General features: G+C 43.1%; 1 protein-coding gene across 2 annotated transcripts in view; it reads left to right on the forward strand.

Moving 5' to 3' along the window:
* The window catches only part of LOC141144583 (serine/threonine-protein kinase ULK4-like), a 1,176,078-nt gene that overhangs the window by 646,964 nt on the left and 502,948 nt on the right, over window positions 1-26,166 (forward strand). For both annotated transcript variants that reach the window (XM_073630414.1, XM_073630413.1), the window contains exon 31: window positions 14,281-14,329. In XM_073630414.1, coding sequence (XP_073486515.1) covers window positions 14,281-14,329 — 49 coding nt within the window. The remainder of the gene's footprint in view (window positions 1-14,280; window positions 14,330-26,166) is intronic.

A 26,166-nucleotide genomic window follows, 5' to 3' on the forward strand; every position in this document is an offset into this window, starting at 1 on the left:
GCCTAACTACACATCCCATTTTTCTGCCTCATCAGTGCTACCTGCAGTTTGCAGTAGGGGACCATCATTTTCAGCTTGTTGTTCTGCCCTTGTGTTGGGCTTGAAGGTGGCACCCTTCAAGGTCATCCTGTATGCTCACTTTCACTCTCGGCGGTTGAAATTCAACATTCTGACAGTGTGGAACAAACATGTGCAGTCTTTGAATCATCCCTTGTGTCTGACCAACAAGTCCAGGAGGACCCTGGAATGGTGGCTGTCCAACCCAGCGTTGGAATCAGGGAAGTCTTTTCTCCTATTCCTATGTAAGGTAGTGACAAAGGATACCAGCTTTTCAGGCTGGGGTTGATCCTGACTTCCCTTTTGTCAATGCTGGGCTTTTAGCAGCTCTCTTCTCAGTGCTCAGGCTGCTCAGCTGTCAGATAATTACCAGCCACTCATTTTTTTCACAATGACTCACCTGGTTACCATTACCTGCCTCATTAGTCCAGCCTACAGTCAGCCCCTTTTGGCTATTAAGGCCCCTTGCACATTTGTGCAAAATCACGTGACTTTCAGGTTGCACAAGTGTGAAAGGGGCCTTAAACTGTCTTGCTCATTCTTTCATTGTTTTTGCCTGGTCAACATATCCAGTTTGTCTCTTTGCTGTGTTCCTGTTTGACTTTGCCTGGCTGACATTTCTTCTGGTTTCTGTTTAATCTGATTTATGTGGTTAGGGTTGTGCAAGTCTATCTCACATCCTGTCCTCATATTGTGAATCTGATTCCATTAGGGACAGGCTTTCTCTCGATCCGCAAATATACAGTGGTTTCAGCAACTCGTTACTAAGGCATTGGACCTGAGGGGAAAAGTTTCTGCCTTTCCTGTTAATGCTCATGGGCTCTTCAGCATTAGGCCTCAGTTTCCTAGGACTGTAAAGCTGCCACGTGGTCCTCTACACACACTTGCTAGGTTTTACAGGTGAATGTTCAAGCCTTGGTGAAGGTCGGTCTTACAGGCGACCCCCAGAGGGGCCTTAGTTGCATGCCTTTACACATAGATCAAAAACTTTTTCTTCTTGTTAATAGGTTTTTGTTGGCTCTGTGTTGCTGCCCCCTCATGGGATGTTCCAGTCTAAGAAATGACCATTTCTATGTCCTGTGATGTTCGATTAAGAAAAAAGGGTTTTTTTACTTATCTATAAAATACTTTTCTTGGAGTACATTACAGGATACGGGTCCTTTCCCTCTTTTTCACTCCATAATTGCTTGCTGACACAACTAAGACAACATCATGAGTGGGAGGAGTTATGTAGGGCTGAAATCAAGTGGTAATAAAGCCTAAGGGTCGGTTCACACTGGGGCAACACGACTTCAGCGCGACTTTGTACCGCGACTTCAACGCGGCTTCAGCGCGACTTCAGCAAATTACAAGGCGACTTGAAGTCGCCTCCATGACAGGCGACTTCGCCTGTGGCCAATCAGCTCTCTGGGAGGGAGGGGGGGAGGGAGGGGTTTTCCCTGCAAAGTCGCTTGACTTTACAGAGAGATCCGACTTGGCGGCGACTTCCATTGATTTCTATGGTACAGGTCGCCTACCAAGTCGGATCAAAGTAGTACAGGGAGTACGCTCTGAAGTCGGAGCGACTTCAGTAGCGTCTATTAAGACGCTAGCGTTCACTCCCATTGAAACTATTTCTGGGGCGACTTGGGGCGACTTGAGGGCGTACAAGTCGGATCCCAAGTCGCCCCAGTGTGAACCGAGCCTAACACAAACTATTCCTCAAAATGCTCCCACCCCCTCCTCCTTACAAAGAAACAAAGATTTCTCAGCACTCTTACCAGCTAGCCTGCAAAAAATTTACATTAAAAACAGAGGGCTTTGATTGCACACATTTGCAAATATATGTGTAAGCCGCATCAAGGCTCCTCTGTGTACTGCTGTCCTAACTATAATTTTCAGAGTCTACCAAGTTGGAGCACATATAGTAGTCGATAGATTAAAGGCAGGTTTGTTTTGAGGGAGCCCATCCCTCCTTAAAAGCTCAGGGATCCAGAGGATGTCCAGCAAGGGCACAATAGCCGCTGAAGACATCCAGTGTATCCCCGCATCAAATTCAACCAACTGTGAAAAACACGGCCCCTACCTATAACTATCCTTTGCAGTAAGATATGCATGGAAGGGCAACACACACCACAAACAAACAAATATTTTCCAGCACACCTTCCCCCTCCTCCTACCTATCCTTTGTACCCTGAGTAAAAACATATGCATATTTACCTTTTTTCAGTCTGGTCCAGTCATGTGATCCTGCAGTTGGGAGTTCCGGGAGCCATTATGTCACCCATAGGCTGCCATGACTCAGCCATTGTTGATGCTCCCTCCTCTCCACTGCAACTGCTGCTCCCTGACACAGGGGCGCAGCATCACATGATCAGACCAGAGCGGACTAAAAAAAAATTAAGCAGTTTTTTTTTTTTGTTTTTTTTTACACCGGTAGAAGGTGGGGCTAAATTACATTTTAAGAATAGTTAATGTTAGTCTGTAATGTCACTTAGCTTTGCATTGTTGTCAACCTGGAGAGGGAGCCTAAAACAGTGGTCTCAGAATTAACCATTCGCCCACACATACTGGAGGAGGACTTTAAGAAATGGCTTACACTGTGTGTGGAAAAAAAATGGCACATATACACTCACCAGCCACTTTATTAGATACACCTGTTCAATTGCTTGGTAACACAAATTGCTTATCAGCCAACTGAATTTAAGTGATTTTGAACGTGGCATGATGGTGCCAGATGGGCTGGTCTGAGTATTTCAAAAATGTTCACGCACAGCCATTTATAGTGTTTCACAGAGACTGACATTCAAGCTGAGCATCAGAGCGGGGAAGAAGGGGATTTAAGTGACTTTGAACGAGGCATGGTTGTTGGTGCCAGACAGGTTGGTCTGAGTATTTCAAAAACTGCTGATCTACTGAGATTTTCACGGACAACCATCTCTCCATCCAAAAAAGAGAAAAGCACCAGTGAGCGGGAGTTGTGTGGACAAAAATGCCTTGTTGATGTCAGAGGAGAATAGATTGGTTCAAGATGATAGGCAACAGTAACCCAAATAACCATTCGTTACAACCAAGTTTTTCAGAATACCATCTCTGAACGCACAACACATCGAAACCTTGAAGCAGTTGGGCTACAGCAGCAGAAGACTTCATTGGGTGCCGCTCCTGTCAGCAAAGAACAGGAAACTGAAGCTACGATTTGCACAGGCTCACCAAAATTAGACAATAGAAGATTGGAAAAACATTGCCTGGCCTGAAGAGTCTCAATTTCAGCTACAACATTTAGATGGTAGGGTCAGAATTTGGCATAAACAACAAGTAAGCATGAATCCATCTTTGCCTTTTATCAACAGTTCAGGCTTCTGGTGTAATAGTGTGGGGGATATCAGTACCCTCAGTACCAACTGAGCATCGTTTAAACACCACAACCTACCTGACTATTGTTGCCGACCATGTCCATCCCTGTACGACTACACTGTACCCATCTTCTGATGGCTACTTCCAGCAGGGTAATGCACCATATCACAAAGCTCAAATTGTCTCAAATTGTTTTTTGAACATGACAATGAGTTCACTGTACTCCAATGGCTTCCACAGTCACCAGATCTCAATCCAAAAAAGCACCTTTTGTCATGTAGTGGAACGGAAGATTTGCAGCATGGATGTGCAGCCGACAAATCTACAGCAACTACGTAATGCTGTTATGTCAATATGGACCAAAATCTCTGAGGAATGTTTCCAACACCTTTGTTGAATCTATGCCACAAAGAATTAAGGCAGTTCTGAAGGCAGATGGGGGTCCCACCCGGTACTAGCAAGGTATAAATAATAAAGTGGCCGATTGTGGTATATTATGGCATTATGCTGTCCCAAATGGAATGCTGTTGGAACATCACACCTACAGTACAGGGACAAGATCATCCAGTGCCCAGGGCAAAGCTGTCATATTTACCTTTACCACTCCCTGCTTGCCACCAAGCTTGTTTCAGCATCATAGTGCAGCTTCAGGTTCACCAGTCAGGTTTCACATATACCCAGTAGTTTGCAATAATGTCAGCTGACCTCCCCTTTGTGTGTAATCTACTTCTGTCAGTCTCTGCGCGCTGACTGTGAATAGTGCCAGACAAGCCAGAGGTAAAAATGAAAGGCAGGGCATACATGATGAAGAGGGCACAGCTTGTGACACAGTGTGCTCCCCATCCATTAAAACGCTGTCGCTTGGGAAGTTAACCCCCTTCACGCCCAGTCATCCTTGTCCATGTGGGAGGCATCCTATCTGATTAAGGGTCACTATTTATGTTGCAATTCGGTCATACAATCTCTATACAACCAACTTTAGATTTACCAAGGCTATGTAATATAAGGGCCTTCCTAAACTCTCCAGATCATAATTGTAGATCTAAAGGAGATTGTACAATCAGATTGTAATGTGTGGGTGAGCTTTAGAGTGAAGTTTACTGACTTGCAGCTTTCAGACTAAATATCTGCAACAAAACAGAAGTGTCCCAAGACTTTCCAGGACTGCCCTAGTATGGGTGGTGGAGAATGCACACTGTACATACTGTACAACATTTTTAAAAAGGCTTTATCAATGCCCAGAACCACAGTGAAGTCTATTATTAACAAGTGGAAAGTATTTAGTACAACACAGATCCTCCCTGGATCAGGACACCGCTCCAGATTGGATGAAGGAGCCAGAAGGAAACTGGTCAGAGAATCTACCAAGAGGCCTACAGCAACTCTGAAGCAGTTGCAGGGATTTAGGACAAAGAGGTCATTGTGTGCATGTGACAACAATATCACAAATTATCCAAAAATGTGGATTGTATGGGAGGGTGACAAGTAAAAGGTAATTCCTCAAGAAAGGAAGAAAATTCCCCTAGTGGTGGATTTTAAAGGCACATGTAAAAAGGCGTAAAGAGAGTATATACAGTATAAACAGTAATTTATTGATTGAAAACGTAATAAAAACACAAAACAATAATATAACAATAATTATAAGGAATGTGAATCAGGTACTTGTACACAGATACAGTGTTGAACCAATATTCTTGCACCCGACGCGTTTCGGAGTTACTTAGCCTCCTTCCTCGGGGGTGGGTATAAGTTTACAGGGAATTCTATATTAGAAGAAAATGTATTGACAAGAATATAATGGTAAGCATATAGGTGTACATAGACATAAGAACGTTTACATGCTATGCTTTTCATTTCATTTTCACTTACATTAACACTGTGTAGGCTGACTTGGCATTCCAATAACAGTTAAAAACAAAGGCACTGACATTGTCTGTCTATCCAGCATATTCCTGATTACGGTAGATGGAAAAACCTGGAGCTCGACTGAGGCCGAGGGCGGGTCCTGCAAAAAGACATAATATTGTAAATGTATAGTGAACAACCGTTTTAATCATGTAGTGTAGACATACAAAGTTAAATAGGATATTGATAAGGCAAGTAGCCCATACCTGATAGTGGCTCAGTAGATGGCTCAGAAGAGTACGTAATAGATAGCTGGTAATGGCTCGGTGGACGACGTTTAGAAAATATGTCTTGGATAGCTGAGGGTAGTAGCAAAACAGGAGAAGTATAAGGGTACGGTTGATTAAATAAACCAACTCTTCAAATATATATTATTCAGAGCCGAAACATTAAAATGTTGCAATATCTAGAAATCTAGTGAGATTTGAATGAGACTAAACTGTCATGAGTTAGCTGCTGTTATATATAGTATAGGGAGTTAAAATGGTTTGTAATATGATTAGCTGTTTAAGCCAATCAGAACAGAGCACCAACAGGGATCTAGATAAAGAAATGTTTTTTTAAAGGATAAATATGACATAAATTTTAAATCAAGTTGAGCCATTCAAAATTGATAACACCAGACCTCATAACAGGTCCGAGTGCAGGGGGTAGTTTTAGAGTGTGATCAGTGAAACCTAGGTTAAAATGGTAGTCATTAGAAAGTAGAGTATTACTTACGTTTTTGGACACAAGAGAATGAATATCTGTTCAGGCCGGAATCATCCTGCAATCTGCAACGGATGTCCAGCATGAACAAGTGCTGGGTATATAAAACCCTCCTTCCCCAATCAGCTGCTGATGGAACACACAACAGCTGATGACCTAAGAGGGAGGAGGGGCAGGGACGCCATGTATGGCCCCCCGGGTGGAGTGATTGCCGCCGCGCCCACAGTGCGCATGCGCAGGCATCCGCGTCGGGACATGGCCACGCCTACTCACCCCGCCGACACAGAGTATTGGTTCAACACTGTATCTGTGTACAAGTACCTGATTCGCATTCCTTATAATTGTTATATTATTGTTTTGTGTTTTTATTACGTTTTCAATCAATAAATTACTGTTTATACTGTATATACTCTCTTTACGCCTTTTTACATGTGGCTTTAAAATCCACCACTAGGGGAATTTTCTTTCTATATATTCAATTTAGGATGTGGCACAACCTTGCAGTCAACTGCCGATCTACAACCTTTGTTCCTCAAGAAAGGCCACATGCAGTCATGACTGAGCTTTGCCAAAACACACCTTGAAAATTCTGAGGCCACATGTTCTGGTCAAATGAGACTAAAATGTAATTATTTGGCCTCAGCACCAAACCATATGTCTGGTGGGAATCCAATACAGCTCACCGTCCAAATAAGAATGTAGAGGTTACTGCGCTAGCTAAAGATGAAAAGAAGAAAAAGCTGCTACATGAACAATGTGACAAACATATAAAATGTAAATGGTGGATAATGTAGCGCTAACAAATAAACACATATATTGATATATAGGTGAAATAAAGAAAAGTAAAAAAAAAAATGCTTCCATATGGTGTAGGTCAAAATTTTTTTTTTCATTTCTAAAAACTGGCATACAACAATTGAAGTAAAAACCGTAAACACAAAATAAAATTCAGAGCAATATGGGGAGCAAAAAGCCAAGCCCGACTCGTTTTGTTCCAAAGGACGTCAACTGGGGCATACATATGGGATTCATCATCATTTGGTGGTTGACGCATATGGCCTTTCTTAGGACTTTCACATCCATTTGATTTTATTATATTTCCATCTGTGTTCATTTTATATTTGACTTTTGCACTATTTCACCTATATATTGATATGTGTTTATTTGTTAGCGCTACATTATCCACCATTTACCATCCAAATAACACCATTCCTACAGTAATGCATGGAGGTGGTAATATCCTGTCATGGGGGTACTTCTCTGCAGCAGGGACTGGAGCACTTGTCAGGATAGAAAGAATGTTGGATGGTGTAACTGCATTTGTTTTTTTTTGTTTTTTTTTCAGGCTTTTCCCTTTATGATCAGCTGGAGATTCTGCTAGTAACAGTTATAGTCTTAACATGATAATGCTCATTCACTGTACTATATTAGGACAATAGAAATAAGATATGACTTTGGAACCTCGCCTATCTCTTATTGTCAATATCATAAAGGGGTTTGGTTCTGTAGTCATCAGAGATACCTGGAAACAGTGTAATCGATAAGAGTGCAACACAGGCAGGGAGCATGGGAAATGCTATTTAAATTGGCTGGCAGAAATAAGCATGCAGCCTGCGTATCTGAAGGTATGCTTGGAATACCCTCTTTCATATTGCAGTAGATAAAATGGCAGCACCTCTTCTTCTTTATCTATTGAGTACTTCCTTTTTCTACTATTTACAAATATGTCACCGCATGTCAACAATGAATCATCAGTTTGGTATTTTTCCGCAGTAATAAAAATCAATGTGGGCTTGCTTTTAGCAAAAAAAAAAATACACCTAGTCTTTTTCTTTGTTCTGTTGAACAGTCTCCTTGACATGGTATTGTCAGGAGAAGAAGAGTAGGAGTGTGTTTATTAAAACATTCCTTGCCAGATATTTTTTTTTTCTAGTTTAGGGGTAAAATATTGATTTATGTTGCATGTGAATATGTAAAAATATGGTTTATTTGTTTTCATTACTACATTTTGTGTACTGTGAGCTGTTGGCCTAGAACTGGTTGCTTTATGCACAAACATGTTCATGCGCAATAAAACTAAAAACAATATTTAGGAGTTAAGCTAGTATTAGATCTAGGTTAGGGAAGATGTTCGTGTGTAACTTTTAGAGCACGACCTGGGGGGGGGGGGGTTATAAAAGATGGAATAGGAAATAAGGAGTTTGTTTCTTGGGATAGCCAGGGGAGGGGAGGAAAATGCAAAAAGCATGCATATAGAACATTTACAGGCATTCCCACTGAATTCTATATTATTAGTATTAAAACTAAAAAAATGCTAAAATATGCTAAAAAAAAAAATAAAAAACTCATGTTTTTGAGCATAGGGCATAAGAGTGTAGGGTGATTGAGCGTACAAGCTTGAACAGGGACAAATAGAAAGATTGGGATTCTGCGTAGTAAGGCATAGTCAGGCGTAGGGAAATCAGCAGAAAATTGCTGAAGTGTAAATGGTGGCCAAAAGAGAAGGGCAAATGATAAAGTAATTCACACTTCAAATGTAATCTTAAACAGTTTTGGGATCATGTGTGCACCATTTGTGTATGTCATCCCATCTTTCAAGTGAAAACCACATTGCAAATTTTAAAAAATCACGCACAAAGTACTGAATAACAAGTCCCTTAAAGGAGAAGGTTTCTGTGTGTAGCAGCCGCCCCTTTGGGAGGAGAGATGTGCTGACGTCATTGCGCTGTGTACAGGTATTGGTTTTGCCAGCCGGCTTTTCTACCTTTGCAAATTTACTTCATATCTGTGTAAGTGTAACCTTTAACAAATGTTTTCCTAATACGATTTACACTATGGTGAGTTCCTCTTTACTATGGGTTACCATCCGGCTTTCGATTGAGACCATTGAATGACTGAATCCCTGTGACCGCTTGTTGTGCGTTCCTGCCGTATTTAGTAACTGAGAGCTGTCATCCCCATCCCTGTGGAAAATGCCCTGGCTGGGTTATTAGCCGCAAGCTTACACTAAGCTTGCCTCTGGTAAGCACACAATCTATGTGGTGGAGGAACACGAGTCTGTGGTGTTGTCACAAGTCATATGAAGATCACATATGTTTATATTAATGGACTGATTTAAAAATATGTTTTCTTCTTTTTGGTGTTGGGGACAATTCTAATACATGTGTGCACTAGTTGCATTTTTTGTGTGATATTTGTAGTGCAGCTCTATCTTTCTAATAAATATATTTTATACACACACTGTGTGTGTGTGTATATATATATATATATATATATATATATATATATACACACACACACAGTATCTCACAAATGTCAGAAAGTCAGTGCACCCCTCACATTTTTGTATATATTTTATTATATCTTGTGACAACACTGAAGAAATGACAATTTACTGTTCCCTCAAAATATACACAAAACACACAACCATAAATGTCTAAACCTCTGGCAACAAAAATGAGTACACCTCTAAGTGAAAGTGTCCAAATTGGACCCAAAGTGTCAATTTTTGTGTCGCCGCCATTATTTTCCAGCACTGCCTTAACCCTCTTGGGCATGGCGTTCACCAGAGTTTCACAGGTTGCCACTGGATTCCTCTTCCACTCCTCCATGACTACATTACAGAGCTGGTGGATGTTAGAGACCTTGCGCTCTTCCACCTTTTATTTAAGGATGCCCCCCAGATGCTCAATAGGGTTTAGGTCTGGATACATGCTTGGCCAGTCCATCACCTTTATCTTCAGCTTCTTTAGAAAGGCAGTGGTCGTCTTGGAGGTGTGTTTGGAGTCGTTATCATGTTGGAATACTGCCCTGTGGCCCATTCTCCAAAGGGAGGGGGATCATGCTCTTCTTCAGTATGTCACAGTACATGTTGGCATTTATGGTTCCCCCAATTAACTGTAGTTCCCCAGTGCTGGCAGCACTCATGCAGCCCCAGACTATGACACTCCCACCACCATGCTTGACTGTAGGCAGGACACACTTGTCTTTGTACTCCTCACCTGGTTGCCGCCACACATGTTTGACACCATCTGAACCAAATAAGTTTATCTTGGTCTCATCAGACCACAGGACATTGTTCCAGTAATCCCTGTCCTTGGTCTGGTTGTCTTCAGCAATCTGTTTGCGGGCTTTCTTGTGCATCATCTTTAGAAGAGGCTTCCTTCTGGGAAGACAGCCATGCAGACCAATTTGATGCAGTGTGCAGCGTGTGGTCTTAGCACTGACAGGCTGACCCGCCACCCCTTCAACCTCTGCAGCAATGCTGGCAGCACTCATACAGCTATTTCTCAAAAACAACCTCTGGATATGACGCTGAGCACGTGCACTCAACTTCTTTGGTCGACCATGGTGAGGCCTGTTCTGAGTGGAACCTGTCCTGTTAAACAGCTGTATGGTCTTGGCCACTGTGCTGCAGCTCAGTTTCAGCCAAGCTGCCCTGCTGCAGTATATGTATGTGGGGCGGTCAGGAAGCGGTTAAGCTCTGCTGATTTCCACCATCCAATTATATGCAAGCAAAAAACATTGCATTGTGCTACATAAAGATGGCCTTGGCAATCTTCTTATTGCCTAGGCCAGTGTTTCTCAACTCCAGTCCTCAAGGCGCCCCAACAGGTCATGTTTTCAGGCTTACCATTATTTTGCACAGGTGATTTGATCAGTTTCACTGCCTTAGTAATTACCACAGCCATTTCATCTGAGGGAAATCCTGAAAACATGACCTGTTGGGGCGCCTTGAGGACTGGAGTTGAAAAACACTGGCCTAGGCCATCTTTATGTAGCACAATGCAATTTTTTTTGCTTGCATATAATTGGATGGTGGAAATCAGCAGAGCTTAACCGCTTCCTGACCACCCCACGTACATATACTGCAGCAGGGCAGCTCGACTACACAAAATCACATACCTGTACATGATTTTGTGCATATGGTGTAGGGGGCATGCGCCACTCCTGCTGTGATTGGACACAGTGGGAGCCAATCAGCAGGTCCGGTGGCCGCGATGGCCGCCGCTACTCGCTGATCGTTCTGTGGAGAGACGGATCAGCGGTGTGCTTATGTAAATAAGGCAAACTGCTGATCTGTCAGGGAGCTAAGGAGAGATCTTTGTGTTTCAGCTACGTTTTTGGACACTTTAACTTTTGTGCAAACCAATCAATATATGCTTATTGGGATTTTTTTTTACCACAAATATGTAGCAGAATACATATTGGCCTAAATTGATTAAGGCATTTGATCTTTTTATTTTTTTTTTATTGGGAATGTTTTATAGCAGAAAGTAAAAAATATTGTTTTTTTATTCAAAATTGAATTTTTTTTTGTTTATAGCACAAAAAATAAAAAACGCAGAGGTGATCAAATACCACCAAAAGAAAGCTCTATTTGTGGGAAAAAAAGGACATACATTTTATTTGGTTACATCGCTGCACGACCGTTCAGTTGTCAGTTAAAGCAACGCAGTGCTGTATCGCAAAAAATGGCCTGGTCAGGAAGTGAGTGAAACCTTCTGGAGCGGAAGTGGCTGAAAAGGCACAAGGTTTTATACCTTCATGCATTCTATGTGTGTTGCAGCAGTGTCCCCCCCCCCCATACTTACCTTAGCCCCCTCTCAGTCCAGCGATGTCCAAGAGAGCCTTGTCTCTCAGAGGACTCGCACTCCTGATTGACCTTTTGCAGCAGCAGGAGCCATCGCCCAGTGAGCCAGTCAGGGGACGGATCGGGCGGGGCTGTGCTGCAGCTCCATGTGTGAATGGACACACAGAGCTGCTGATCTGGAGCGCACTTGCTGGGGTGCCCCCTGAGCAAGCTGCTTGGTCTGGGGCACCCGGCAGGAGAGAGGAGCCAGGAGCACTGGTGGGGGAACCTGAGAAGAGGAGGATACGGGCGTCTCTGTGCAAAACCACTGCACAGAACAGATAAGTATAACATGTTTTTTTTTTGTTTTTTAAACAAGACTTTACAATCACATTTGCTAAGCTCTGGGGAAAATGATTGCAATTGCAAGGTGCACAGTCTATTAAAAAATAAACCCCTGTAAATTGGCTGCTCCTATATAATGATCCCATAACTGGTTAAGATTACTTTTTGTCCCATTTGCCCCTCCCTTTTAGCCCCATGTATTCCCACTTCACTGCTGCAGCCTTCTGAAAGTCCTATTCAAATACTGACTTTCTGAAAGAGGCATGTGCCTAAGGCTAGGTATGCCATCCTTACCACATGTGAAAGTGCTGGAACCAGCTGATTGCACTGAGCATTGTCTTGTACTAGGCTGGTGAACATGCATACTCCATAACAAAGTTTTGTTTTTTTTGGAGAGTCCAGTGAGGCATAAGGCACCTTATGGTACATGATGCAATGGAAATTAATGGAAATAGGTTTTTGTGAGCTTTTCGGGTGCTTTTTTAGCGTAAAAGCGCCTCAGTGTGAAAGGGGTCTAAATGTTCCAAGTTCAGGTTTCCTTTCATAAAGTAAAAACTACATCCTGTGAAGGAGCGATGATAAAAAGAAATTGAGTGCTTTTGTATCTAACTTAAAAGCATAAGCGCAAGAGTTTGAACTGTTGTCCACTTCTGAGTATGTAAAGCCAGGGCTTTTTTTCAGCAGGAGTGCGGGGGAACGCAGTTCCGGCACCTCCAGCACTAGGAGTCTATTGTTGCTGAGGGGGTCTACTGTTTCTGGTGGGGATCTATTGTTGCTTGGGGTGGGTCTTATATTGCTGGGGGTCAGTTGTTGCTGGGAGAGATCTACTGTTAAGGGAGGGGTCTATTGTTGTTGGCTGCCATAAAGTCTATTGATACTGGCTGTGAGAGATCTGTTGTTGATGCCCCGAGTCTATTGTTGCTTGGGGGGAATCTTGTTGCGGGTGGTCCATTGTTGATGGGGGAATCTATTGTTGCTGGGGGGGGGGGGGCTCTATTGTTACTTTCTGCAGGGGATCTATTTTAGTGCTTTTCTTGTTATCATTACCAAATTCCATAAAAATTCCATACAAATTGCAAAATGATACTTGGTTCTGTATTCTCTAAAAAAGGCAGTACTGGCAGATGGGTAGGGGGTGAAACCAAGGAAAGGTGCTCTTAGGTGGGTAGGGGCAGAGAAAAGAGGACTCAGAAAGGGGGAGTTCCTGCACCTATTCTCTAAGAAAAAAAGCCCCATGTAAGACTTAGTAGATCTAAACAAAAAATACATTATTTCCTTGTTCTGTGTACTGTATGTGTTGGTTGGTCCCAGTATAATGTAATATGGGGGTGGCTACAAACTTGCAGCTTGTGGAATGAGATGCTTATTTGTGTAATTTTTTTCTATGTTATTTAGTAGCAATTTTTATATTTTGGTGATTTCAGCTGTTTCGTATCATATTAGGTAAAACATATCCTGCCTTTTCATCAGATTGAAAATCATCTTTAAGGGCATTTTTGTAAAGTTCTATCTGCATTTGTATGGATTTTAACAGATATATAACCTTCTGCATTTAACATGTTTTGCAGTTTGGCTTGGTATGTGTGACAGTGTTAATTTGTTAAAGCCTGATCTACTCTTCATACTTGTTCATTCAGTTTTCTAAAATGACCTCCTCTTTTCATCTTATCCTCCCAACTTAGCAGCTGCTGCTTAATAATGAAATGTAACTAGCAATAATCAAGTGAAGCATACCAAAATTGTCCTCTATGCTTATCAATCCATGAATGCATGCCTGATAATTATACGTTATTGGGGGACTGAAGTTAACTTCTGTTTGTTGAAATTTTCATAACTTTTAGGCTGCCTTCGCACTATATAATTTAGAAAACATGCATGTTTACAAAACACGCCTGTCACTTGTGGCACCCTTCGTTAATGGTACCCCAAATTCAAAAAGCAAATGTGTTTTTTCAGTCTTAAAAGCACTTGGAAGTTCAAAAAGGTACATGAGCTACTTTGTAACGTTTGTCGCAAATAAATAGGCTGCCCTATGCAAAACCGTGCATGTGTGCAACACCTGGAGTTGTCATAATGTGAATGGGGCCTTAAGGGGTAAACGTATTAGAATATGCATCAAAATAACACCTTCCAATTAAGCAAAAGAAAATGTTTTTTTTTTTTTCATTATTTTATAATGAAAGGGCAATAATATGTCATAAAGGCTTAGTTCAGTAATGAAACCTTTGGCACATATAGGTTAGGGTGAAATGGACAACAAATCCCTCCACCAAACAACTGTGAAGTAACAGCATAGCCTTTTTAAAACAGGATACATGTACATATCATTCAAACATAATTTTATATTTTTTTTATAGGGACATTGAACATGGCAACTTGATACCCAAACTTTTCCAGATGATTATGGTAAGCGTAAGTTTACTTTACCATTTTTGCAAAAATGTTACTGCTTGCATACAGTGCCAAGTGTGACACAATTGTATATAGTATGGTCATTTTCAGCACTTTTACTTGTATATACTGTAGCTAAGCACTATGAATTTAAGAAAAAACAAAATGCACAGTTAATCGACAGAATGGACTTCTGCAAAAAGAAAAAAAAACTCCATTCCTACTGTACATGTGCAGTGCGGTGTACACTCCTAATATCTGTAATGTGCACAGAAGCTCTGCCCAGTTCAAGATGGTGCAACTCCATAGGCTGCCCAATGGCCAAAAGTGGGAGAAATTGGCAGCCACTACTGCAAAGATGGTGCTGGAACTGTGGAGTGGCGAGGGAGAGCACAGAGCTGTCCTTTGACAAACAGGACAAACTCAGAGGTAGTTTTATCATAATGTACAAGCATGCCATGCATTGTGGCAGGTGCTACCCTTGCACCCCAGCCCTCATGTCTACTTTAATATAGTGTTTAGCTTAGTTTAGTTAATTTTAATAGTTACATTCTAAATTAACTATTTAAGGAAGGCCTTACTTTATTATCACATAAAAACATTGTTTATAAATATTTTTTTGATTCAAAAGAACTTACTATACTGTAATTTGTTACCATACCATATTAGCCAATTGTGTTGTCTTATCCTCATGTTATTAACTTTTTCTCAGTAATGCCGCGTACACACGATCGGAAATTCGGCCAGCAAAAGACCGATGAGAGCTTTTGATCGGAAAATGCGACCGTGTGTATGCTCCATTGGACTTTTGCTGGCAGAATTCCAGCCAGCAAAAGATTGAGAGCATGTTCTCAATTTTTCGGTCAGAAAAAGTTCCTATCCGAAAATGCGATCATCTATAGCAATTCTGACGCGCAAAATTCCTACGCATGCTCGGAAACAATTTGATGCATGCTCGGAAGCATTGAACTTCATTTTCTCGGCTCATCGTAGTGTTGTACGTCACCGCGTTCTTAACGGTCGAACGTTCAGCAAACTTTTGTGTGACCGTGTGTATGCAAGGCAAGCTTGAGCGGAATCCCTTCAGAAAAGCCATCATATCCTTTTCCGACCAAAATTCCGATCGTGTGTACGCGTCATTAGAGTGCATTTTGAGCTTCAGGGATTTTCAGGCATTTTTATGTGAGCATTTTCAGCAGGTATACAAGTGTTTTAAAAGCATACTTTAAGCATTTCATATGTTTATTTAAGCTTTTAGGCATTTATGTTTTAGTCAGTGGAATTGACTAGGGGCAGGGGACCAAATATATATGATAAAAAATGCTTGAAATACACCTGGGAAAAAAAAAGGGTGAAAAATGCTTACATAAATGCTACAGGCCAAATCTGCTGCAAAAGGAGCTCATATGGCTTTTCCAGCATCAGGCGGCGTTTACTCATATGCGAAGGGTCACAATTTATTTACATGGGATTTTGTTTGTTGAGAGTCTGGGAGCTTTCAACTCCAAGCTACAAAATATTCCGGTGTGAATGTGGTCTTATTTGAATAGAAAGTGATTGCTTCCTAATTCCTAATTTCTTCACAGCTTTTAAAGTCTTGTGAAAACCAAAATAACTTTATACTGTCACGTTTGCCTTTTGTGGTGCTTATAACCCAGTAAATTGCACAATCTTTACCAATGGTTTGTTGATGTGTGTGAGTTTTTGTTATATAAAATCTTACCAACAAACATTTAATAAAGGGAACACCCATAACACTGATTTTAAGAGAACATTTATGGTTTTCTGAGCACAGAAGTAGTTTCTTTCTTTTCTTTCCTTTATGTTTTATTTCTCTGAACATCATGTGTAATTGTGGTATTACTACTGTGATTATGACAGCTTTCTGCTGTCAATGATTGTTATCAACGCCAGTGGGTGCAGACACTACTGAGTACCTAACAACCAGTTACATCACCGGCCCCAGCCACTTACATAGCCAGAAATTCCTGCCCATGTAAGCAAAGAAGCTGGGAATGGGGCTCACCCCCTAATTCATATCTGGCCCTTTTGGTCTGGTATGGATTTTAAAGGGGAACCCATGCAAAAAATCAAGAAAAAAAGCCTCATGCCCCCCCCCCCCCCTAAAAAAAAAAAAAATCCATACCACATCCTTACAAGAACATATCAGGCCAGCAAAGTGGAGGGGGAAATGTGAGCATGCAGCCCCCTCTCCTGGACCATACCAGACCACCTCGCCTCAGCATGGGATGGGGGATACCTTGGGACCTTCAGGCAAAGCACGTTATCCCCATGTTGATAAGCACAAAGGCCTCTTCCCCACAATCCTAGACCAGTGGTTGATGCGCTGATAATCAGTGCATTGATTATCAGTGCAGACCCATCAGCAATGCATTGCCCACCAGTACCCGCCAGTGATGCTCATCAGTACCCCACCAGCGATGCTCACCTGTACTCACATAAAATGCCAATCGGTGCCCACCTGTACCCATATTTTATGCCAATCAGTGCCCATAAAGGCTGCCAATCAGTGCCCATTAGTAATGGCAGTCAGTACCCATCAGTGCTGTATATCAGTGCCTCCTCATTAGTGCCCATCAGTGACACCTCACCTGTGCCACCTCATCGGTGCCCATCAGTGCTGTCTCATCAGTGCCCATCAGTGAAGGAGAAAACATACTTATTTACAAAATGTTATAACCAAAACAAATAATTTATTTTTGTTTTCAAATTTTTTTTTTTTTTTTATCTGTAGCACAAAAAAAAATAAACAGGCCAGTGATGATCAAATGCCACCAAAAGAAAACTCTATTTGTGGGGCGAAAAAGATTAATAATTTCATATGGGTACAGTGTCGCATTACCGCGTAATTGTCATTCAAAGTGCGACAGTGCTGAAAGCTGTCCTGGGCAGGAAGGGGGTAAAAGTGCCCTGTATTGAAGTGGTTAAGAAGAATTAGACCCCCAGATACTGCCCCCCTTATGTGAACAAGTAAGTGGTTTATAATACCTCTACCCAGTCAGAAAAAAAAGTGTAAATAAAGACAAAGACAATTTTTAACGAATTCCTTTATTAAAATAAAAAAGTACTCATCTTGTTTTAAATTATTTTTTTGAGTAAATGTACACTAATTCACAAGGACAAGCAGGGAACTTCTGCCACATTTTTATGTTTTGTGTGCAATAGATCATCTCCCAGTCTTGGACATGAGCTGTCTATTTTACAGGGGAATTTTATATATTTTTTTGTGTATCTTTATGGTGTTCATGTCAGCACTGTGAGTATTGTATATAATTGTTTTCTTCCCTCGTCTGAAGCCAAGAAGAGTTCAATTTCTTTGCTCCCAGGTTTCGGCCACTACGGTCAAACTCAAGCCAGGAGTCCAGATTCACCACAATTCCTTGGCCCCTAAATCCCTAAACCTGCAGACAAGTCCTCTTGGCATAAAAGGACACCCCCAATTTCCATAGTGGGGGACATCTTTTAGCCTTTTTGGACACCTGGATAGACTACATCTCAGATGCTTGAATACAAAAGTTTTTTTTTTTTTTTTTTTTTAGGGGCTATAAACTAAAGTTCTGTTTTCAGCTCCCCAGTTCATGTCTTTCAACCATCCTTTGTCACTACACAGATTAGCAGACATCCTTGCAGCCGCCACAGGTCTTCTGGAGCAAAGGGTTATTGCCCCCTTTCTGTGATGGAAAGGTTTCTGGTATTTTTATTGCAACTTTTTCACAGTTCCAAAATCAAAAGCAGGCATGCATCCCATCTAGGATCTCAAAGTCCTAAATATTGTCATCTGACCTCAAACATTCTGCTTGGAATCCACCAGTTTTGTCATAGCCTCCTGCCATAAGGGAGATTCTCTAGCCTATGTATGTAAACATAAAAAATGTGTCATTGCATGTGCCTATTTTTCCAGCAATTCAGTTGTTTTGCTGTGGATCCCCAGCGATTCTAGTTTGTAGCCCTTACATTTGGCCTGTCTTCTGAATTTCCATGTGTTCACCAGAGTTCTAGCCCCTGTGCTTGTCTTGTTACACTTCCAGGGCATCCCCATTGTGGGATATCTTAAAAACTTTTTGTTGAAGGAACGGTCAGCACAGCTCGTACCTTGAAAAGATTTGGTTGAATCCTGAACATTCAGGATTCTGGGTTGGGACCAGCTTATCACAAGAAAGTCTGCTCCCAGACCTGAATCCTTAGTCCGGGAATTCCCTCTTTTTTCTGCATGAGATTACTGGGTCTTATGGTGGCCTCCTTTGAGGCTGGTTTGCCCATTTCCACTCCAGACCTCTACAACTCAAAATCCTATCATTGTGGGGCAGAGCAGTTCATTCTCTGGACAAACCGATATGCTTGCCACCAAGGGCCAGGTTGTCTCTGACCGGAGGGCTTAGGAATTCAGCTATGGAAATGGGGAAATCCTTCCTTCCAATCTCTTGTAAAATAGCCACAATGGATGTCAGCCTGTCATACTGGGGAGGATTCATTAAAAAAAAAACACAGAACCACTTGCTTTGTAGTACAAGATCTGCTTTAATTATGAAACACATAATGAGCACATTTTAGGTGATCTGAGCATGAACGGAGTCAAGCACCTGAATGATGGAGGGCAAGAAAACAAGTACGGTATTTGTTAAGACTGCATGCTCACGCAGATGTCACTAATAAATCATAGTAATGTCTTTGAGTGAGAACTTGGAAGAAAGCTCCCAAAAATTATACATTACAGTTTTTTGTGCCACAAAGACACCCAAATGCCAAAATCACCAAGCAACAGGGCTGCCATATGAAAGAAAAGGGAGTAAATATACTCCTCCAGACGTAATGGGTGTTTTCTTAGTGCCTTTAACTGTATTAGTTCCTAGTGGCTGAACACAGCATTTGGGGACTGAAAGAAAAGTGGGCATTGTTTTCCTGAGGAGGGGGACATTAAAGCAAATGTGTTTTCTTTGTATTCAGTAGCAGCTGCTAGATAGTTTATGATTTCTTTGCCAGAGTTCTAGCTTTGTAACAGAATTGATTTGGGTGGTTTTACAGGGTTTTTGTAATGTTCCTGGTAGTTGAGCCTGACTGGTGGAAGGAGACCTCTCTTGAACGCTGGTTCAGGAGCTGCTGGAAGTGGGAACAGTGGTCTCCTGAGCACAGTGGGTAGGAGGGCCTGATGTAGGTTCCAGCAGAAGCAGACACCGGAACTGGAAGGATGTCCCTCAGGGATGGCTGAATCGCGGATGCAGGCAACTGGTGCAGGCCAGAGGACAGGCGGACAGATGCGATGACAGCAGCTGGAAGCAAACAAGCAGGCTAGAAGCAGTGTCACAGGACACAGGCAAACAAGGTCAGACAGTCCGTGTTGGCAGGAGATCAGGCAGGTATAAACAGGAGGGATGATCCAAGGATAGTCAGACAGGCAGGAGTTCGGCAACAGGTAACAGAATAAGCAAGGTCAGGCAAGCCGGGTCGGATTTGGAGACTGGAGAGTGGTCAGACGTAGCCGGGTCAATAGCAAACAATCAGCAAGCAGATACAGGAACTTTCAGGTGCAGAGCTGCAGACGAACAGCACCTGACATGAGCACCTGTGACTCTTTTAAAGGCCCCTTGGCGCCAAACGGCGCTAGTGCGAACGGGCGCACGCGGAAGCGCGCCGGCTCCCCTGGTGGGGAATTTAGCTGAATTCGCCTAGAAACATTTCTTGTGGACCTGCGTGCACGCAGATTCACCCGACGACTGCTGACATGTCCCTGACATTGCCCCCTCCCAACGGGCAGCCTCCGGATGCCCAGATGACTTTTCTTTTCCGGATGGACAGAGAAAAAGGCACGAATCAAACGTTTGACATGAATATTACAGTCAGGTTCCCATGAGTTGTTTTCCGGACCATACCCCTTCCATTTAATTAAAAACTGTACTTGCCCAGACCTCTTTCTGCAGTCAAGGATGGATTCCACTTCATACTCCTCATTGCCGTCCACCAGAACTGGTTCAGGGACCCTGGTGCCCCTATCAGGAAAAGGGTCATCTACAGCAGGCTTTAAGAGTGACACGTGAAACACAGGGTGTATCTTAAGTGAGTCAGGTAAGCATAATTCATAAGATACCTTGTTAATTTTCCTTTTCACAGGGAAAGGCCCAATAAATTTAGGAGCAAGCTTCTTGGAAGGACATGTCAATCTAATATTATTGGTAGACAGCCATACCTTGTCGCCAAGCTGAAGGTCTAGATCTCCTCTTCTTTTCTGATCAAAGAACCTCTTATTGTCCGCTTGCGCCTTGGATACCGCTTCCTGCAAGATCCGATTATTACGGTTGAGGAATTGCACTGTGTTCTGGACCGCTGGAACTGAGGATTCTGAAAGAAAATCTGGTAAAAAAGATGCATGAAACCCATAATTGGCAAAGAAAGGGGATTGACCAGTGGCAGAGTGACTAGCATTGTTATAAGCGAATTCCGCTAGGGGCAGCAGGGACACCCAATCCTCTTGCACAAAAGATGTAAAACACCTAATGTACTGCTCCAGAGTCTGATTTGTCCTTTCAGTTTGCCCATTTGTTTGGGGGTGGTATGCTGAGGACAGAGCTAGTTCAATTTTCAGGTTTTCACAGAGGGCTTTCCAAAAGCGTGAAGTAAACTGTACCCCCCTATCAGACACTATATTTGCGGGAATTCCATGTAACCTGACAATTTCCTTAATGAACACACGGGCCGTCTCCACAGCAGAAGGTGTTCCCTTTAGGGGCACGAAGTGGGCCATTTTGGATAGTCGATCAACGACCACAAGGATTGCCGAACATCCCTCAGAACATGGCAATTCAACTATAAAGTCCATTGCTATCATCCTCCAGGGCCTATCTGGTATAGGCAATGGTCTTAGTAGTCCCCAAGCTCTGTTTCTGGGAGTTTTATTCTGGATGCAGACAGAGCAGGAGTTAACATATTTTCTGCAAAATTCCTTTAAGTTAGGCCACCAAAAGGTGCGCTGCACCAAGTCAAGGGTCTTACGGACCCCAAAATGTCCTGCAAGTGGATGGTCATGCAAGAGTGTTAGCACCTTGACTCGGACGTTCTCTGGTACAAAAATTTGACTTCCCCTCCATAATAGTCCATCTCGAGATGTTAAAGAGGACCCCTGGAGACTTGAAGGTTCTGGGGATGCTTCTCTGATCATGGATAGAAGATCTGTCTGAAGGAGAAGAAAACTATTTGCCGGCAGAATAGTGTCAGGTACAGAAGAGTCCTTAGGATTATCAAACATGCGCGACAGCGCATCTGGCTTTACATTCTTGGATCCCGGCCGGTAGGTTATATGGAAGCAAAACCGTGTAAAGAATAGAGCCCAACGGGCCTGTCTGGGTTTTAGTCTCTTAGCAGATCTTAAATATTCCAGATTCTTGTGATCCGTATAAATTAGTACTGGATGGACTGCACCTTCAAGCAAATATCTCCATTCTTCCAAGGCTGTCTTGATAGCAAGTAACTCCCGGTCCCCCACATTGTAGTTCCGTTCAGCCAGTGAAAGTTTTCTAGAGAAGAACCCTACAGGATGCATCCTTGTTGCCTTGTCGTTGGGAGATAATAGCACCCACAGCTACTTCGGAGGCATCAACCTCTAGGATAAAGGGCAAAGATGGGTCAGGATGACTAAGGATCGGAGCCGACGTGAAACGCCTCTTTAACTCTTCAAAGGCCTCTTGAGCTTCCGAGTTCCAGTGGAAACGAAGATTCTGCTTGGTAAGCTGTGTAATGGGGGAGATGATGGTAGAGCATCCCCTGATAAACTTCCTGTAAAAGTTTGCAAATCCGATGAAGCGTTGTACGCCCTTCTTGTCCATGGGTGCTGGCCATTCTAATACAGCAGACACTTTCTGAGGGTCCATTTTGATGCCGGTGGGGGAAATGACCAACCCCGGAAACTGAATCTCCCTTTGTTCAACTTCGCACTTCTCCGCCTTGGCATACAATCTGTGCAGGCGGAGTCGGGCCAGAACTTTACGGACATGTTCCCTATGTTGCTGGAGAGAACTGGAGAAAATTAAAATATCGTCCAGGTAGACAATTAGGAAGATGTCCAGGAAATCCTTAAACACATCATTGACCAGATGCTGAAAGGTGGCAGGAGCATTGCAAAGGCCGAAGGGCATGACTAAATATTCATAGTGTCCGAAACGGGTCCGGAAGGCCGTCTTCCATTCATCCCCGGCCCGAATGCGGACCAGATTGTAGGCTCCTCTCAAATCCAATTTGGTAAAGATGATGGCGGACCTTAATTTTTGAAACAGTTCGGGTATTAGGGGCAACGGGTAACGGTTTTTGACCGTGATTTTGTTTAGCTCCCGATAGTCCACACAAGGGCGAAGCGTAAGGTCTTTTTTGGAGACAAAAAATATGCCCGCCCCGGCTGGTGAAGTGGACTGTCGAATGAAGCCTTTTTCAAGATTTTCATTGATGTAAGCCTTAAGTGCCTCTTGTTCCTTTTCGGATAGCGGAAAGATGCGCCCAAAAGGAATCTCAGCCCCAGGAAGCAACTCAATTGGACAGTCATAGGGCCGATGGGGTGGCAGAGAGTCTGCTCCCTTCTTACTGAACACGTCTGCAAAGTCCTGATAGGCCTCTGGTATGTTTTGAAGCAGATCTTGGTCAATGTCCATACACAATAAGGTGGTAGCAGAATTGACAGGTTCAGGTAGACAATGTTTCTGGCAATAGGGTGACTGAAACTTGATCTCGCCCATGGCCCAGTTAACAAGAGGATTGTGGGCTTGAAGCCAGGGCATTCCCAAAATGATTGGAAAAAGTGGTGAAGAGATAACGTCCAGGACTAGGATTTCTCGGTGCTGAGATGAGCAGGTAGCAGACAGAGGAAGGGTTTCTTGAGAGACCTGTCCAGATTTTATATGGGATCCATCGGCCAAAAAAATTGAAAGTCTGTGTGTCTTATCCTTTAAAGGAAGATCTTGTTGAGTAGCAAAAACAGAGTCAACAAAGCAGCTGCATGCCCCGGAATCAACAATGGCGTTGACTTGAATTGTTCTTCCCTGGAGCTGTAATGAGAGAGGGAGGACAAGTTGAGTGGCATTGGCTGTTAAAGCAGATAAACTGGTTGGAGTTGAAGTAAAACACTTACGGGTCTTTACTGGGCAGTTGTTCACATAGTGGCCCGTCCCGCCACAATAGAGATAAAGGTTCAGTTGGCGTCTGCGTGCCCGTTCCTCAGGGGTCAGAGTAGTACGCATAAGACCCAGTTGCATAGGTTCGGAGGCATCAGTTGTTTGGTTGACTGGACTTGGCCCGGCAGAAGATGGATACCGGGAGGCAGGCAGCGGGGCTCTTGTGGTCATCCACATAGGCCGTGTTTGTTGAGAGGATCGTTCAGACCGGCGCTCACGAAGGCGTCGGTCAATTTGGATTGTAATGGCAATAAGTTCCTCCAAGGTGTCAGGCATTCCCACCCGGGCAAGTTCATCCTTAAGACCCTCAGATAGCCCCATGCGGAACTGGTGGCGTAGAGCTGCGTTGTTCCATTGAGTGTCCGCGCTCCAGCGTCGAAAGTCCATGACTTAGTCCTCGGCCGGCCTACGGCCTTGCTGGAGCGCGAACAAAGCTGTCTCAGCGGTGGCAGCCCGCTGAGGGTCCTCATAAATCTGGGCCATGGCTTCAAAGAAGGCGGGTAAAGACTGGATCTGTACAGCGTTGGATTCAAGCAAGCGGTGGGGCCAGGTCTGAGGTTCCCCCTGGAGAAGGGATATGACAAATCCCACCTTGGTGACTTCCAAGGAAAAAGTCCGTGGCTGTAAACCGAAGTACAGTTGACAGGCGCTGCGGAAAGCCAAAAACTTGGTTCGGTCACCAGAAAACTTTTCAGGAAGAGGGACTCTTGGTTCCGGTGGAAGCATGACCACGGAGGGTGGTGCAGCAGCCTGTACTGGAGCGGCTGCGGGGGCAGGAGCCACACCACCGGGACCACTGAGGTTTAACACTTGACCCTCTAGTCTGTCATAGCTGTCCTGTAAAGTCTTAACTGCTTGGGTGAGGGCTGCCAGGTGCGTACAGATCTCCTTAATGGGAGAGGTCTCTCCTGCAGGCTCAGTCATGGCTGTTCGTACTGTAATGTACCTGGTAGTTGAGCCTGACTGGTGGAAGGAGACCTCTCTTGAACGCTGGTTCAGGAGCCGCTGGAAGTGGGAACAGTGGTCTCCTGAGCACAGTGGGTAGGAGGGCCTGATGTAGGTTACAGCAGAAGCAGACACCGGAACTGGAAGGATGTCCCTCAGGGATGGCTGAATCGCGGATGCAGGCAACTGGTGCAGGCCGGAGGGCAGGCGGACAGATGCGATGACAGCAGCTGGAAGCAAACAAGCAGGCTGGAAGCAGCGTCACAGGACACAGGCAAACAAGGTCAGACAGTCCGTGTTGGCAGGAGATCAGGCAGGTATAAACAGGAGGGATGATCCAAGGATAGTCAGACAGGCAGGAGTTCGGCAACAGGTAACAGAATAAGGAAGGTCAGGCAAGCCGGGTCGGATTTGGAGACTGGAGAGTGGTCAGACGTAGCCGGGTCAATAGCAAACAATCAGCAAGCAGATACAGGAACTTTCAGGTGCAGAGCTGCAGACGAACAGCACCTGACATGAGCACCTGTGACTCTTTTAAAGGCCCCATTGGCGCCAAATGGCGCTAGCGCGAATGGGCGCACGCACCCGCGAACGCGCGTACGGGCGCACGCGGAAGCGCGCCGGCGCCCCCTGGTGGGGAATTTAGCTGAATTCGCCTAGAAACATTTCTTGTGGACCTGCGTGCACGCAGATTCACCCGACGACTGCTGACATGTCCCTGACAGTTTTTAAAGCGTCATCATATTGTGGATGCGTGCAGGAGGCTTGACATATTTGGTATTTAGTTACTTGACATAGTCTCATATATTTTACAGGAAATTTGGGAATTTGTGTGAACTAAAATTCATATTTTTTTTACTGAAACGATAGATTTGATAAACAGTTACACAAATATCTTGCAACATAAAAATGGCAGCTACCTTTTTTAAATCTTAGGGGCTTGGCTTTCAGAAAATATATAATATATTGTTTTGTAGGTTTTAAGTACATTTTTATGTAAAAAAATGAGAATTCTATCATGTATCTGAAGATGTTTAAAAATGAGTCCAACATCAAAATGGTTGAAATTCTTTAATTTAACTTAATTGCTCAGTAACTGTGGCATGGTTGTGTGGTGGAATCATCAGGTTTACAAAGGGCCTTAATTTTGTATGTTGGTTTATATAGTCTTTTTCTATCGGAGTATTCTAGTATTTTTGTATTATAAATGGCACAACATGCATTTTTTTATCACTGTTTATAGGTTTTGTTCTGTTTTTTTTTTTTTTCAATTTCAAATACACTTGACTGATGAATCCTCAGTACAGGACTGTGCAGACGGTAACCTGTCTGAGAATAATGCATTTATTTTGTCAAATAAAGCAAAATGCTACTCTGCAGTTGCCTAACTTAATTTGGTTTCAAATAATTTACATTTGAAATGAGGCAAATACCAAAAAAACACAATTTATGTGTGCTATAAAAGTGTTTGTTGAAGAAAGACCTTCAAGGTAGCTGAATCCAGGTTACTGCATATATAAAAAGTCCTATAAAAGATGATGGATTTTGCTAGTAAAATCTGGAGTTAATGATTAGTGTCCCTGAACTTTTCTACTCTTTAAGGCATCATTTGTAAACTGTATTTCAATGTAAATGTAATATTGGATTTCAGTATGGTTTGTGCTAATATGTGTATTTTTTGGGACATGAATTGTGATTTATTGTGTTTTCATGAAACTTTGATTGTACCTACAAGGC

This window comes from Aquarana catesbeiana, linkage group LG05, assembly GCF_042186555.1.
Source record: "Aquarana catesbeiana isolate 2022-GZ linkage group LG05, ASM4218655v1, whole genome shotgun sequence".
NCBI lineage: Eukaryota > Metazoa > Chordata > Amphibia > Anura > Ranidae > Aquarana > Aquarana catesbeiana.